Raw genomic sequence first — 17,165 nt, forward strand, 5'->3', positions numbered from 1 at the left:
TGGAGGAAGTGTGTCATTGTGGAGGCAGGGCTTTGAGGTATCAAATGCTCACGCTAAGTGTGGCACAGTCTCTCCTTCTGCTATCTGTGGGTCAAGACATAGAATCTCGGCTCCTCCAGCACCATGTCTGCCTTGCATGCCGCCGTGCTTCCCACCATGATGATAATGAACTAAACCTCAATGAAACATTTTCCTTTACAAGACTTGCCATGGTCATGGTGTCTTTTCACAGTAATGAAACCCTAAGACACCAGGACTAAAGAAGCAACAACTCTAGGACACTAAAAGAAGCCATAGTTGCGAACAAAGTTACTTGGGAGTTAACCTTCAAGAAACCATGGTGATGGTTTGGAGAGGTCTAACAGGGTTGGCCCCTAAACAAAGAACTACAGGAAACTAAGGAAGGCTCAGAGCAGGAAAAAAATTCTTCCCTCCCTATGGAATGAGCCTCCATTGGTCAATACCAAGTCACCCTGAAATCATATAGAAAGAAGTGACAACAAATGACTTAGCCAGTGCATTTATATATTCATACTATATATTGTATATGCATGTGTAACTATAACAAAAAAAGAGGCCATGAGTCTGGGAGGGAGGAGAAGTGGGAGGAACTGGTGGGAGAAAAGGGAAGGGCTGAGAAGGCTAGGCTGACTCCATGACAGGCTTCAAATTGGCAGTTCAAGAGATGAGGCCTAAATCTCAAGAACTAGGCAAGTCCAGGCCTCAGACGCTGCCCTGCCCCGTGGCCTGAGGCAAGGACAATGGGTCAGCAGCAGCTTCCAGACTTCCTCAGGAACAGCTTCCAGCCTCCATGCCCCGGAAATGGTTCTGGAATGTCCCTAGAGATGGAGTAAGATAAGGGTCACCTACCCTGGAATTCCCCTAATGTGCTTTAAATCAGGTCTTCATGCTCACTTGGTGGTCTCTCTATCTTGGTAATGGGAGACCCCAGTGTGCTGGACTTGTGTAGAATAAAACACTCTTTGCATCTACATACTGTTTGTGTCCTGGGTATCATTCGTCAACGAATCATGGATCCTTACAAGGGGAAATGAAAAAAAATATATATATATATTTATATATATTTATATATATTATATTTATTTATATATATATATTTTTTAAATGGGTAAAGTCAACTAAGATTACGAGAGGTGAAGGCGCTAGCTTTGCAGGCTGGGGAAGGAGGTACATTTTGAGATATATACACAAGTGTGAGGTTGACTCCATCAGAAGGTCTAGAAAATCTAGGGCAGAGAGTGTGGCTCTGCGGCAGAGTGCCCAACCGGCATGTGAAGCCCCATGACCGATTTCAAAAATAAATAAAAAGCATCCAGGAAATTCAGATCTTAGCTCTCCCACTGAATAGCAATGTGTCTTTGGACGGATTTGAAAACTTTAAATGAGATTCTATATGAAAATAGTATATGACAATGAAATGCAAATTCAGATATATGGGTAATGTATGCAAATTATAACACACGTGGTTATTACATGGAAAAGTCAGTAAACTGTTTCAGGCTGAAAAGATGAGTCAGCAGCTACCAGCACACACTGTTTTAGCAGAGGAACTAAGTTCAGTTCCCAGTTCACCACAGAGCAGCTCACAACCCTGTGTGAGACCATTTCTAGGGCATCCAACACCTCTGAAGTCAGTAGGCACCCTGCTCTTGTGTACACATACCTCTCACATACATATACATAATTAAAAATAACAGAAGTAAATCCTCACAATTACTGGGCATGGTGGCATGTGCCTTTGGCCCTAACACTTAGGAAGTAGAGGCAGGGGAATTGGACTGGTCTACTTCCAGGACAGCCAGGGCTAAACAGGGGAACTCTATCTCACACAAACGAAAAACAAAAACAATTTACTTTATCCGGTATTGACATGGCTCGTCAAGAACAACTCTCTGACCGGATATGGTAGTGTCCACCTTTAATACCAGCACTCGGGAAGCAGAAGCATGTGGCTCTCTGTGATTTGGAGGCTGGCCTGGTCAAACAGTGAGTTCCAGGTCATGGAGGGTACAAAGTGAGGCTCCATCTCAAAACAAAGAAACACAAAGCGAGTGTTTGGCGAGCCATTTCTGGGACCCTCTTGCCCCACAAAGGAAGTTGTTCTCTATTTTTAAAACCACACTTTGCTAACCTTGAAAGAAAGAAAGAAAGAAAGAGAGAGAGAGAAAGAAAGAAAGAATGAAAGAAAGAAAGAATGAAAGAAAGAAAGAAGGAAAGAAGGAAAGAAAGAAAGAAAGAGAAGAGAGAAAGAAAGAAAAAGAGGAGAGGAGGGAGAGAGGGAGGGAGGAAGGAAGGAAGGAAGGAAGGAAGGAAGGAAGGAAGGAAGGAAGGAAGGAAGGAAGACAGACAGACATCAAAACACAAAACTGGATTCTTGCCCTGCATACATGAAGCTGTAGATTTGATTCTAGTGCTGCTAAATAAACAGAAACAAAAGCAAAACCCAAGCCTATGTACCTGACTTCCGTTTTCGGGTGGTGGAAAAGTACTCAGTGAGGGTGGATGTTTAACTGGGTCGTTCAGGAACGCACCTTCATCCTGACGAAGGATCTGATGCAAATCTAATGACTTCATGAAGAGATAGCCGCACCCCAGGATAAATCACGAGCATGACCTCAGATGCCTCGGTTTCCCAATTTGCAAAAGGAACGTAACTGTGGCGACTCTGAGCTGTTGTGTAACTGACAGTGTCTGGTATCTTGTCAGCACCGTTTAGATATCGTTAAACTGTAACAGGAATTCTCAATGGCGTCTTGCGTGGCACTTGGCGCCAACCCCTTAACAGTTACATAGCAAACTCGTTAGGTTTTCATATGGCGTGCTTGTCAAATGTTCAGATGATGTGAGTGACAGATGATAAAACCAAAATCCAAAGAGGCTTTGAGCCGATAACTCAAACCTATGAGACATAGCCTACGAGAGGGAATTAAATCCTCTTCTATAGTTCGCTTTCCCAAGTCTGTGATAAAATAGCTTGACAGGCAATTATAGAGGGAAGCTGAAGGTGTTCTCTCCATCATAGTGGGGAACTCAAGCCATCAAGACCTTAAAATGGTGGGTCATGAGCCAACAGTCACAGAAGGGCAGTGGAGTGCTCACGGAAGGATGGTATGGTGGTGCGCAACTTGCTTTCTCCCTGTTTATAAGATCCAGTACCCCAGTTAGTGACGCCCACAGTGGGTGAGTCTTCCAAGCTCAGTCAAGATGACCCCCCTCTACAGGCATGCATGCCCAGAGGCTGATTTCCAAGCTGTCCTAGATGTGTCTCCAGCCGACCACTCTAACCATCATCACATCTAGAAAGAAATTTTAACAACAAAACTAATAATATCCAAATCCACCTTTTAGAATGATTGTGCTGGCTGACCAGAACTTTCTGTGGGTTTTTAAAGGGAACTCGAAAGGTTCCTTTAAAAGGGTGACTTTAACTCAGCATGTAGAAAAGTGTGTTTAGCAATTAATGCAGTATTCAACTAGAATGAGCAACTTGAGTATCCTAATACAGACACTGTGAAGGAATGCTAGCCAGCTAGAGCATGGCAAACATAGCTCTCCCTCATTCCCTGTGCCTTGCTAAAACAGCTAGACTCCATTCCTAAAGCTAGCCCCCAAGGCCTATTACATTATTTGGCCACTTCCTCCTCCTGAGGCTGACCACCAAGGTCCAGTCATTGATGTACTGAAGCCAAGCAATCAAAAACCCCCTTTAGCTCACCTAGTTAGCATACCCAAGTAAGGGGCTGGAGAAACGGTTCAATGGCTAAGAGCAACTATTAGGTTCTTCCTGAGTACACGGGTTCAATTCCCAGCACCCACATGGCAGCTCACAACTGTCTGCAACTCCACGTCTATAGAGGATCTGTTACCCAATGCACATAAAAATAAATCTTTAAAAAAAAAACAATTAAAATGGAACACATTCTAACTATTAAATTAAAATGAAACACATCCTAACTATACACAATTAAAATGAAACACATCCTAACAGTTTAAATGAAACACCTCATCCTGACTGGGGTTTTCTCCTTTTTCCGTTGTAAACCGCCATTTTCCTATCTCCTCTCTATCCTAAGGTAGTCTCCTTTGTCCCCCTCCCAGGACAAATACTCCTCCCATCTCTCCCTTGTTCCCTCCCCACTTCTCCCTCTTCCTCTATCTCCTGTCTTTGTCTCTTATCTCCCTCTGCAATAAATAAATCCCCTTTGTGTTGAGAACATGGTCTTGGGGTGTCTGGTGCCGACTCCAAGGTTCCCTACACGCCCGTGTGGTGTCTCAGTCACCCACAAGCATGAGGACCTGGCGTCAAGCCAAGTATGGTGGCAGGTTTGTAGTCCCAGCACTGAGGAGGCAGAGACAGGTAGATCCCTGTGATTCCTTGGGCAGCCAGTCTCACCTAATCTACTAGTCAATGAATTGTATCGAAAAATAAGGTGGAGAGTACCAAAGGAAAGACATTCAAGGCTGACCTCTGGCATCCACACTTATGTGCACACATATAGGAACATGCATGCAACTGGGCATGGTGGCACACTCACTTCATCCCAGCACTCCGGAGGCAGAGAGGCAGGTAGATCTCTGTGAGTTTGAGGCCAGCCTGGATTACATAACAAATTCCAGGACAGCCAGGGCTACTTGGTGAGATCCTGTTTCTAAGCCTCCTCCTCTTCCTTCTCCAACCAAAAAAGCACACATGCGTACTGCATGACGATATGCTGGCAGAAGGCAGTTGTAGCTTGCTTGTCCTAGCCTTCTAACAAGTAGCTAGACTGCTGATATCCGGCGAGAGACTGGCTGAGTACGCAGACCCAGGAATGAGGAAAGGAGGCAGGGAGGAGGCACATTTTCAAGAAAGGGACAGAAAAGATCCTCAGGTAGGTCTCAGAGGACAGCCCCAAGACGTAATAGAGTTAGAACTTTGTCCAGGCCTCCGGGGACTCTCCGTGGCACAGCAGGGAAATAAACACCCTTTAATCTCAGTTGCTACAGGCTTTATCTAACCCATTTCCTGTAGGAAATCAAGCGACTCGCAGGCCCTTTATCAACTTTTCTCCAGGAATAATCTCCATCCCTGACAAAAGAAGATATTGTCATCCCCACGGTAGAGATAAGAAATCGGGGCCAAGAAGTAAGGTGGATTGCCTGAGGTTACACAGGACTGGAATTACAACCTGGTATCTAATCTTAGAGCACACTACATGAGTTTGAGGACGGGTACACTGGGATCGCATTATAGTCTTTAAAAGAAAAGTCTGTTTACGTTTAATGTCCAGGAGAAAGAGATTAATTGTATTAATTATATACCAAAGTTGTTCATGCTAATCTTTTCCCAAATACTTGGGAGGTCTGGATTTTATCAGTAGGAAGATATGGGACATTAACACACACACACACACACACACACACACACACACACACACACACACACTGACACTCTCTCTCTCTCTCTCTCTCTCTCTCTCTCTCTCTTTCTCTCTCTTATTTAAGGCAAATATTTGTTTGCTAGACTCTCCAAGGAAAGTAATTAATCTGGAAAACTGTACAGCTCAGACAGACTCCTTCAGATCACCGGAGTAAGAAGCTACCCAGAGAGCAGAAATCCAGATGGCCTAGGGATCTGATGGGTAAACAAAGGTTGGGGAAAGCATGTTTTTAACCAAGGCATTTGCGTGCATACATAAATTATTATTATACATATTTACATATTTTACCTAATTATCAAACAAATGTGTGTTCATTACTTAAAAGCTTGAAAACAAACTGGGTGGTGGTGGCAAACACCTTTAATTCCAGCGCGGGGAGACAGAGGAAGGTGGATCTATGAATTTGAGGCCAGCCTGGTCTACAGAGTGAGTTCCAGGACAGCTAGAGATACACAGAGAAACCATATTGTGAAAGCAAAACAAAACAAAACAAGATAAATACATAAGGTTAAACAAATGGGAGGCTGATGAGATAGCCCAGCAGTTAAGGGCTTCTCTTCCAGGGGCCTTGGGTTTGGTTTCCAGCATTTATAAGGTGGGTAATGGCCACCTCTAACTCCAGTTCTGGGGGAAATCTGATGCCCTCTTCTGGTCCTGCGGGTACTGCATGCACAGGGTGCACAACAGAGCATGCAGACAAAACACACAAAAGATCAAAATAAGCTTTAAAAATAAAGTTAATCAAAACAGAAACCAAAGTGCCAACTGTTCATCCACCAGATAAGAATCCGCTGTGCCTGGCCTGGTGATGTGACTCTGTCATCCCTGAGGAATGGCAGAAGAGTGGACATTATTGGGAGGCAGAAGGGTTGAAAGGTTGAGACTGGCTTAGATATACAGTTAGATCCGGTCTTACAAGTTTTTAAATTTAAAACAATTTTGTTTTAACGAGCAAGGATCAGGAACATCCCATCTACCTGTTCACAAACTAGTCAGGCCACAAGGCCAGAAGTCACAAGCAGCCCTGAGTTCTGCACACATCTCTTTAAGAAGGGAAATAATGACTCATGCATGGAAAAGCACCTCATGTGTTCTTGGCATCAGTCTCAGGCAATCTTGGACCAAAATTCAATCTAACTGGTGGTATTAAGAAAAAATAAAATCCTAAACCAACCAGTGTTGACGCACATCTTTAATCCCAGCATTTGAGAAGCAGAGGCAGGTAGATAAATCTCTGGGTTCAAGGCCAGCCTGATCTACAGTTGGGCTACACAGAGAAACATTATCTCTAAAAAAAAACTGAAGAAGAAAAAGCAGGGAGGAGGAGGAAGAGGAAGAGGAAGAAGAGGGGGAGGAGGAGGAGGAGAGAAATTCCTTTGCTGTATTTCAGGTGGCTTGGAAATCTTTTACCATGATAAGGAGTAAGTCAGCAAATTCTAACTGGAGCCCCACCCACATCATGGCCCACTCACGCGCAGCAGGCTCTTCCGCATTCACTAACAGCCCCCCCCCCCAGGTTGTCTGCCTGACTCCCAGAGACAAAGACAGAGCATGTGACCAGGGCAGCCAATCGGCTGGCGCCAGGGGCGTGGGACAAACAGTTGGGGACCTAGGGGAGGCAGAGGTTATAGGCACCCACCTTCGTTTCTTTAAATAAGTCTGCTTCTGCTTCTGCTACTCACCTGGCTCCCAGGATCCGTCTCTGTGATTCCTGCGCCTTCTCACCTCCTACCCCCAAAGATCGCCAAGGGCGGGGGTGGGGGTGGGGGCGAGGGTTAGGGCAACAATTTGCTCAAGCTAACCAATACCACAGAGCAAAACTGATTACATATTTATATACACAGCAATCATAGCTATTGACTATAGTGGTTCTAAGATACATTTTTGACGGATTCATCCCTTCTTTCAGAAAAGACATGTAATAGCGAGAGCTAGAACCAATGTTTTTGGCTGAAGTTAAAAAAACGCTATCTGTAATGTCTGAGGACGACAGACAGACGGAAGGCTAAGGACAACAGACAGTTCCAAGCGGTGGATGCTAGCTCAGGTTCGCTCCGTCTGAAAACCATGCCATACCTTTTTGTTTTCTGCGACACCGTCCTCGCAGTCCAGCACGGCACAATCTACTTTCAAAGATGGGATCTTCCTTATTTTCTTTTCGTCATTCCCAGGCACATAGAGCACTGCCCTCCGAGGGACATACTTGTGATTGGACAAGGAGCTGTACCCAGGCCTGCAGACACTGGCCACTAGGGATGCCTTCCTGCAAGGGAAGTGACTAGGATTAGTCCAAAATGGAATTCTGTATTTATAAATTTGTGACCAAACTCTGCTCTTAGCCATTCAGTCCTTTTGGCTTTTTAAAAGTTTTTTAAAAATTTTAAATTATGTGTATGTGGTGAATGGAAGGGTACATGTGTAGTCTTTGGGGTTCCTTGAAGCTGAAGCTACGGGTGGTTGTACACCACCATGGTTGGTATCTTTTGCACTCAGGAGCTGAGCCATCTCTCTCACTCTGTGTTGGCCTTTTTGGTTGTAACACGGTGTTTGAAGCTGAAGCTACGGGTGGTTGTACACCACCATGGTTGGTGTCTTTTGCACTCAGGAGCTGAGCCATCTCTCTCACTCTATGTTGGCCTTTTTGGTTGTAACACGGTGTCTCACCATATAGCCCAGATTGTACTGGAACTCACAACACAGACCAGGTAGGCTTTGAACTCACAGAGATCTGCCTGCCTCTGCCTCCAAAGTACTGAGATGAAAGGCGTGGGCCACTACAGCCTCCTATCCCCCCACCCCCCTCGGAGCTGAGGACCGAACCCAGGGCCTTGCGCTTGCTAGGCAAGCGCTCTACCACTGAGCTAAATCCCCAATGCTCGTGATCACAAACTAAGGGCAAACCCTGGGGAATCCGAGCCACATACTTACTGCATATTTCTATTCAAATACTCAGTTTTCAATATCAAAAGTAAGAAGTTTTCTTTCTCCTTGACAGGGACTTGTTCCAGAGCACTACTGACCCCAGAACTCAAGCGTTTTCTGCTTCGTGCTTCCATCCCAGTGCTGGAACTACACATGCTGTTGTAGCAATAGCCATAGCCCCTTTGCTCCAGCAGTGACCAAAACACAGATCCCTAATATTTAAAGAACATGGTCTTGCTTTGGTCTACCCTGTGACCATCAGGAAACGTGCAAACCATTCCAAACATATGCACAGTGAAGACGGAACTGAGAAATGGGTACAGCAGACTCAAACTGACACAAAGTAACTACATCTGTCATCCAAGGGGTCCATGAGAAGTCTTCAGTAGATTCCAGAATTTCTGGGCTCAGCAGAGTAGCTCGTGCCTATAATCCCAGTATTCTGGAGGCTGAAGCAGCGGTTACGATGCAGCTCAGTGGCTTGAGTGCTTATATAGTATGAACAAAGCTCTAGGTTGATTCCCAACAATGGGAATAAGTGTGGTAGTTTATAACTATGACCCTACCACCTGGGACGTGAGGCAGGGGTATCAGTTCAAGATCAAATATGGCTACATAGGAGGCCAGCCTGGTCTAGAGACTGAGGAAGAGGGTTGAGGGTTGAGGGGTGTAGAAGTGAAGAGGAAGTGACAACAGTGGGTAGCCAAGACTGGTGGATCTTGAGTTTGAGTCTAGCCTGGGGCACATAATGAGACCCAGAAAAAAAAAAAAAAAAAAAAAAAAAAAAAAAACACCCCAAACAGAAACAAAAACAATAACAAATTAGATTCCAGAGTTCCAAAATGTTTGAACCTACAAGACCGCACCAACGCATCCCTGTATTTCCAGTGTTGGTGGGGCAGACACTGGGGACTTGCTGGCCTGCCAGTCTAACTAAACAGTACGCTCCAGGTTAAGTGAGAGCACCAGAGGAGACACCAGACTTTGACCTCGGCTCCACCCGGACCCCCTCACCCAAGGTCCACCTCTCAGAATTAGGGTAGCAGTGTGATTTTCAACAGGACTGTGAAGGAGGAGGTAAAGAAAGGGAAGGAAAGTGGGAAGTGGTGGCAGGGTTCGAACTTGTGGCCAAAAGATGGATAAATTCTGGAGATTATGCTGGCAATATGCCATGTCCTTCCGATTTATTACGAGAATATATTTTAATAGTTCTGATCAAATATGCATTAACAATGAGAGGTGATAGATGTGTCAGCTATTGGGTGAGTAATTTCAGAATATATATCAGAATATCAAAACACTTTCAATACAGTCTTATAAATTTTACTTTAATAAAGTTAAAATATTTACAAATATTTAATGTTAAATGAGGAAAAGTTTCCATTGACATCTTAATTATAAGTCCTTTGCATATATATATGTATGTATATATATATAGTGTATGTGTGTATGCGTGTGTGTGTTTGCATGTGGTGTGTATGTGTTTGATACGTATGTATGAGTATGGGTAGGCCTATGCATACACGGGTAGAGTCAAAAGAAAACTTGGGAGTAAGTCCTCTCCTTTTCTGTTTATGTAGTTCTGGGGATCGAACTCTGGTTGCCAAGTTTGGACAGCAAACCCCTTTACCCACTGGAGCCATCTCTCTGACCTCCTGTTTTGTGGAAGATGTAACATTACAAACACAGTAGTAGCCTAGCTTAGTGACGTATCCAATAAGAAAGACCTGGAAAGGACTGTCTTAAGATTTGATTGGGGGGGCTGGGGATTTAGCTCAGCGGTAGAGCGCTTACCTAGGAAGCGCAAGGCCCTGGGTTCGGTCCCCAGCTCAAAAAAAAAAGAACCAAAAAAAAAAAAAAAAAAAAAAGATTTGATTGGGGATGGCTCTGAAGTGTACACTTGGGAGTTAAGACTTCTCCTTCCGCACAATTCCCTTAATTTAATTTTAAATTATTATCAGAAATAATGTCACTCCCCTTTCTTATTTTTTTTCCTTTCTTTTATAATTGGCTGAAAAAAAAACTACCGAAAGCATTTCAGAACAGCAGTACCATGCAGTGGAAAATATACAGTCAAATGACTTGAAATTGCTGGAATTTGACTGCCTTTAACCTATAAAATGCACTTGGATCTACTTTGATCTAGTATTCTGTCTGACAGAAGGTGAGAAGAGAACTGATACAGGAACAAAAGCCTTAGCCGGGTCCTGGAAACACTGTAGAGGTCAGCCACACTGTGGCCCTTACCAAGTACCTTGTCTAGGTCACTGCTACATGAAAAGACCCCAGGCTGTGGGATATTAGCATGGTAAAGAGGTGTCCCCACAGCAACATGTCCTACACAGAAGGTCCAGAGAAGGATCTCCAACAGAATTGGCTGTGAGAGGCCACTGCGCTGGCTGGTTTTGTGTGTCAACTTGACACGAGCTGGAGTTATCACAGAGAAAGGAGCTTCCCTTGAGGAAATGCCTTTATGAGATCCAGCTGTAAGGCATTTCTTGAATTATTGATCAAGAAGTGAGGGCCCAGCCCATTGTGCATGGTGCCATCCCTGGGCTGCCAGACCTGGGTTCTATAAGAAAGCAAGCTGAGCAAGCCAGGGGAAGCAATCCAGTAAGCAGCACTCCTCCATGGCCTCAGCTCCTGCCTCCAAGTTCCTGTCTTGTGTGAGTTCCTATCCTGACTCCCCTCCCCCCAACTTGCTTCTTAGCCATGATGTTTTGTGCAGGAAATAGAAACCCCAACTAAGACAGCCATGAAGGCGCAAGGTAGGGATAACAGTGAGGGGTGAGGGGGAAAGGGACAGACAGAATAAAAAGAAGGACTATATCAAGAGACCTTATTCAAGTTTCATTGTGGACTCTGAGGTCTCTAAGGGACCTCCGGGCACAGTGTTCCCTGCTGCACAAAAGGATGGAGGTGTCTGCAAGTCTCTCTTCTCTTTGGCTACTGAGTCCTCTTCCTTCCCTGATCCCTGACTGTGACAAGATCAAACTTATTTTATCTCACACACTGGGAGTTATTGTCTCATCACAGTCTGTAAATATATCCAAACTATGTGCAAAGCATGAGTTGGAAAAAAACAAAAAACAAAAACAAAACAAAACAAACAAACAAACAAAAAACAAAAAACGTGGCAGTCTTCCAGGGACTACTGAGTGACCCTTTTTAGAGGACACATTTCAGAGGGAGGTACCTCCTGGCCTGATTTTCCTCTACTTTCTTTCCGCCTCTCACCTAGTTACCTACTTCCGTATCTAGGTCCCAGGAGTAGAAGTGCTCTCAACCTAAGATTCCACATACCACTACCTGGGAACTTTTAAAGGTTCATCAGATTCGACCAGGGACGGTGGCACATCTGTTAACACAGCATGAGGTTCAGCAGTTCGAGGTCATTCTCAGACAATCTGGGCTACATGAAACCAGGTTGTCTTAAGACAATAGCAACACATACAAAAATCACGATATTCAGGGGCTGAGTAAGACCCAGCATACCTTCAATCCCAGCCCTTGGGAGGGCAGGCTGAACTTGGTGAGTCCCAAAGTAGCCTGGTCTACAGATGGGAGTTCCAGAATAGCCAGAGACCCTGTCTTGAAAAGCCAAAACCAAAGCAAACAAGCAAAACCACCATCACACCTTGTCAAACGAATCTTTTGAAGAACTCCCACTCTGCTTCATACCACCTCATTCTGGAATTCTTTTGGAGGCAAAGTCAAGGGTCTGCCCTTTTTTGAGTGGAGCTCCCAGTTATTGATGAGTGACATTCTCAGTTGTCTGTCCCCTGCTCCTCTGGCACTGTTGTGACCTCTGTGGTACAGGGTGACACGAGGGCTTCAGGCCGTCCCTAAGGTCCCTTCATGGTTCTAATGTGCAGTTAAGTGTGCAGGCAAGGGTGCTAGGTCTTCCCTCTGGTTAGTAGCTCCCCTGATACAAAAGCTTCTGTTAACCAATTCCATTGAGCCACATATAAAGGCACATGCCTATAATCCCAGCTCTTGATCAGCGGAAGCCAGTTCAAGGCCAGCCTATGCTATGTAGTAGGTTACAGGTAAAACAGAGCAGTATAACAAGACACTGTCTCAAAAGAAAAAAAAAAAAAAAAAAAAAAAAAAAAAAAAAAAAAAAAAAAAAAAAAAAAAAAAAAAAAAAAAAAAAAAAAAAAAAAAAAAAAAAAAAAAAAAAAAAAAAAAAAAAAAAAAAAAAAAAAGATAAAAATTGGGGTTGGGATTTAGCTCAGTGGTAGAGCGCTTGCCTAGGAAGGCAAGGCCCTGGGTTCGGTCCCCAGCTCCAAAAAAAAGAACAACAAAAAAAAAAAGATAAAAAATTTAATACTTGGGTGTAGGGAAGCATGGGGAGATAGCGCAGCCTGTAGACTTCTTGTCTCTCGATCACAAAAAGCTGAGTTCAGCCTCCGTAACCCATGTCAAAATGTCAGGCATGGAGGCATCCCAATGCTGGGGAAGTAGGGACAGAAGGATCTGTGGGAATCACTGGCCATCCGGTGGAGAGTACTTGGTGAGCTCCAGGCTAATGACAGATGCTGTCTCGAGTGAGATGAACAGCCTTTCTAAAGAAAACGCCAAAAGCTGTCTTCTAGCCTCTATGCTTATGACACACATGCACTCACTCACATACATGCAAGTCACATACTACACGGAACACATTAAAAAAAAAAAAAAACCAAGGCTGGGCATGTAGCCCATGGGTAGAGCACTTGCTTGAAGTGTGCAAGACGCTACTACTTGGATTCCTAGCACTGGGGAAAACGAAAGTGCTGAGTTCTGACCTGGTCTGGCACCGGACACAGGTACTGAAGAATCTGTGTGTTAAGTGAAAGTAAGAGCCCATTTCTGCATGCTTCCTTCTCTCAAAATGACAGCCAAAGCCACTTATTAATTTCCACTTCGCTTAAGCTATTAATAATCAGGTGTCTACGCCAGCATCTATGATTAGGCTCCACTTATGTTCTCGCTTTGCTAAGTTCCCCAGTGCCTCGAGAGATTCCTTCCCTACTTTGAAAAACTGTTTCGGTTCCTATGGCAACGGCGCACAGAGCAGGGTGAGTTCCATGAACTATTTGTCTTCCTACAGGCAGACCAGCCAGGCCCTTCGTGAAATTTGAACAAGCTGAGGATGGGTGTATGGCTGGTTCGAAAAGGCTAAGAAGGTATTTCCAACGCAAACACCCCTTGAACCAGTGAGCATCGTCATGAGCTCCATTAGGGCCAAAAGGAGGAAGAGTCTTGTGTCCACAGCAGACACATGCAGTATGTGGCTTTAAGTTCCACATGGGTTCACTTCTAATGCATGACCTCTGGGCCTCCTTGGCAGGGAAACCCCTAGGAAAGAAGTCTTTGTAGAGTGAAGGGCAGACAAAACTACCAGGCACAGCATCCTCCTTTACCTGAGGCATGGTCTCACTATGTAGCCCAGGCTAGCCTCGGAGTCACATGGCTTCTTCGGTGTGCTGAAGTTACAGGTATGCATTCCCACACCTGGCTTTGGTAGCAGTGGGGCAGTGCCTTGAAGTGGCACGTTCTCAAGTTTCAAAGACACAAAGGGGCAAAGCTAACTCCTATGAGTGACCCCGATGCCAGGATCTCTGCTTACACAAAATGAGAAAGGCAACAAATACCAGATCCAAAGTTAAACATACTCTTTACACACAAGAAGTCAGACACAAAGGGATAATAAGGCATGGTCTGCATCCAGGAGGTCCCTAGAGAAGACAGGTCCATAGAGACAGATAGGGGCAGCTCAGGTCTTCAATCCCAGCTCTCTAGATACTTAGGCAGGAGGATCATCAGTTCAAGGCCAGGCTAGGCTACATACTGAAACCATCTCACCACATAAACACATACATACACCATACACACACACAGAGACAGAGAGACACATACAAATACCACACACACATACAGACACACACACACCACACACACAAACACATACACACAGACACAAACAGACACCACACACACACACAGACATACACAGACACCAAACATACACAGACACATACAGAGACATACCCACACAGAGAGACACACATACTACACCACACACAGACACGCCACACACACAGACACACCACACACACACACACACACACACACACACAGAGACATACACACAGACAGACACCAAACATACACAGACACATACAGAGACACACCCAGAGAGAGAGACACACACACACCACACACACACACATGTTACTGAACTTCAGGTTCAGGCATGCAGACAGTAAGCACAGTCTGCCATAAGCCAGCCCTTCTTATTAAGGACTATGGCTGCACAAACACCATTCAGAAGCACCTCACTATCACCCAGTGAATCTACCATGTGTGGCCACCGAGTTCTAGCTGTCCAGGTGACAATGTGGACTGGAAAACATGTCGAGTTGGAGGAACAGGGAAAGCCCCACACGACTGCACTGGTTGTGAGAAGATCTCACTTGGAGACGCAGGCTTGCATCCTGTCTCTATATTAGAGTGGCTCAAGCTCAGGGCACTGATATCCCTGCTGGGGGCAAAGAGGGACATTTGCCCCAAAACAAGGCAAACCAGCCCAGTGTAACAAGGCTAATGAAGTGAAGGATACTTGAGAGTAGAGGAGGAAGAGGAAAGAGAGAAAGAATGAAGAAGAGTAAAGATGAGGGTGGAGGGGATGTACGCTGGGCTGATGAGAAAGCACAAGTTAGGATGGAAAAAGGAGAACTGGGGGTAGAAAGATGAGTGTGCACACGTGTGTGTGCGTGTGTGTGCGTGTGTGCATGTGTGTGTGTGCATGCATGTCTGTGTCTATGTATGTCTGTGTGTATTTATGTGTGTGTGCATGTGTGTCCATGTGTATGTCTCTATGTCTGTGTATGTCTGTGTGTATTTATGTGTGTGTGAGTGTGCACGCGTGTGTGTGTGTGTGCATGTGTGTGCGTGTGTGTATCTGTGTGTGTCCATGTGTATATCTCTATGTCTGTGTATGTCTGTGTGTATTTATGTGTGTCCCTGTGTGTGTATGCGTGTCTATGTCTGTGTGTGTATCTCTGTGTCTGTGTGTGTATCTCTGTGTCTGTGGGTAGATCTCTGTGTCTCTGTATATGTCTGTGTGTGTGTATCTCTGTGTGTGTGTATCTCTGTGTCTGTGTGTATCTGTCTGTGTGTGAGTGTGTGTTCATGTCTGTGTACCTGTGTATGTATGTCCCTATGTGTGTGTCTATCTGTCTGTGTGTCTGTGTGTCTGTCCTTGTTTGTATGTGTGTGTGTCTATCTGTCTATGTGTCTATGTCTGAGTGTCTTTGTCTGTGTTTATATGTGTATGCATCCATGTACACATGCATATGTGTGCAAATAAGTGTGTACGAGTGAGTGCATGTGTGTGTGTATGTTGGATACTGAGAGAGCATGTGCCTATTCGAGGTTATTCTTTTTTTTTTTTTTTTTTTTTCAGAGCTGAGGACTGAATCCATGGTCAACCACTGAGCCAAATCCCCAACCCCTCGAGGTTATTCTTAATCTTACACTTTCTTGATCTTCGTGAGAGAAGCAGAAGTTCTGTGGGAAACTGAAGGGTTTGGTTATTTCCCTGGTGCAACATGAGGTTGAGAGAGAAACCTCCTAGTGTCTATCTTAAATCCCAGCACTTGGGGGTCAGTGGCAGACAGGTCTCTGTGAGTTTGAGACCAGCCTGGTCTACATGGAGAGTTCCACCCAACTAGGGTTACATAGTGAGATTCTGTCTCAATAAAAAAGGAAGGGGAGCCTCATGTCTTCACCAGCCACAGGAAGAACACAATGCAGTTAGAGCTTGTTTTTTTCCCGGGGCTCCTAGAAACACAAAGGGCTCAAAAGGAGTCCCCCAAACCCCCTGATGCTCCTCCTTCTGCCTCTCCAAGCTGAGATTGACAGCAGCTCCTCCATGAGCAGCAGCAGGATGCTACTCCTCAATGGTTCACTGTTAATGCCCTAGAGTGTGGTCCGTGGGGGTTTCCCTGGACACTGTCTGAGAGACTAAATGATAACACATTGCAGGGAACTGAGGCACAGCACATCAGTCACGTCAAAGTGTCTGGCCAATTATCATGAAAAACCTAAAGGACTTGCCAACCGGGCTTCCCTTTGTCTCAGTAGAGACTATTCACAGTTTTGGACACTGGTACTCTGTGCATCACCAAAAAAGAGGAAGATTTCCACAAGTCACCCAAGACAACCATTCAGAACAGATCTACTCAGTTCAGTGTTCGAATTCCCAAGATCTCACTCTAAAGCCGGGTACAGAAAAGACAATATTTAGTAATAAATATATCAAAAACAGCCCAGTGGAGAAATAATGTTCCCATAGCAACATCAAAGCTATCCACTAACCAGGTTTGGTAGGCACACCTGTAGCTCCACAGGCTGAGGCAGGGGAATGACTTGAGCCTGGAGTCTGAGAGCTCAAGGGCATCTGGGCAATGCAGTAAGATTCTTTCAAAAACACAGATTGTAAAGGTTTTTGCTGCCAAGCCTAAGGACTTAAGTCCCAGGCCTGGACTCCTGTGGTAGGAGAGAATAATTTCTGTCAAATCCCTCTGTCCAATACAAGCATACACACACACATACACATACACAATCATCCATATGTAACTAAATAATTAAAACAAACAAGTCGAGTAAAATGAATACACGTGCAAGTGTCACACACTTGCAATCCCAGTATTTGGGAGAGGCATCGTGAACTCCAGACCAGCCAGCAAGGCACACAATGAGACTCTGTCTGGAGCAAACTAACCAAAAGAAACCCACTAACAAATAGTAACACCT

The 17,165-nt window shown here is 44.8% G+C and overlaps 1 protein-coding gene across 1 annotated transcript in view; it reads right to left on the reverse strand.

The window, feature by feature from the left end:
• Clybl (citramalyl-CoA lyase) overlaps positions 1-17,165 on the reverse strand; it is a 131,084-nt gene that overhangs the window by 85,154 nt on the left and 28,765 nt on the right. Inside the window, exon 3 of the mRNA XM_032918160.1 lies at positions 7,518-7,704. Within this exon, the coding sequence (XP_032774051.1) occupies positions 7,518-7,704 (187 nt within the window). The remainder of the gene's footprint in view (positions 1-7,517; positions 7,705-17,165) is intronic.

Source organism: Rattus rattus, chromosome 12 (genome assembly GCF_011064425.1).
Source record: "Rattus rattus isolate New Zealand chromosome 12, Rrattus_CSIRO_v1, whole genome shotgun sequence".
NCBI classification, from domain to species: Eukaryota; Metazoa; Chordata; class Mammalia; order Rodentia; family Muridae; genus Rattus; species Rattus rattus.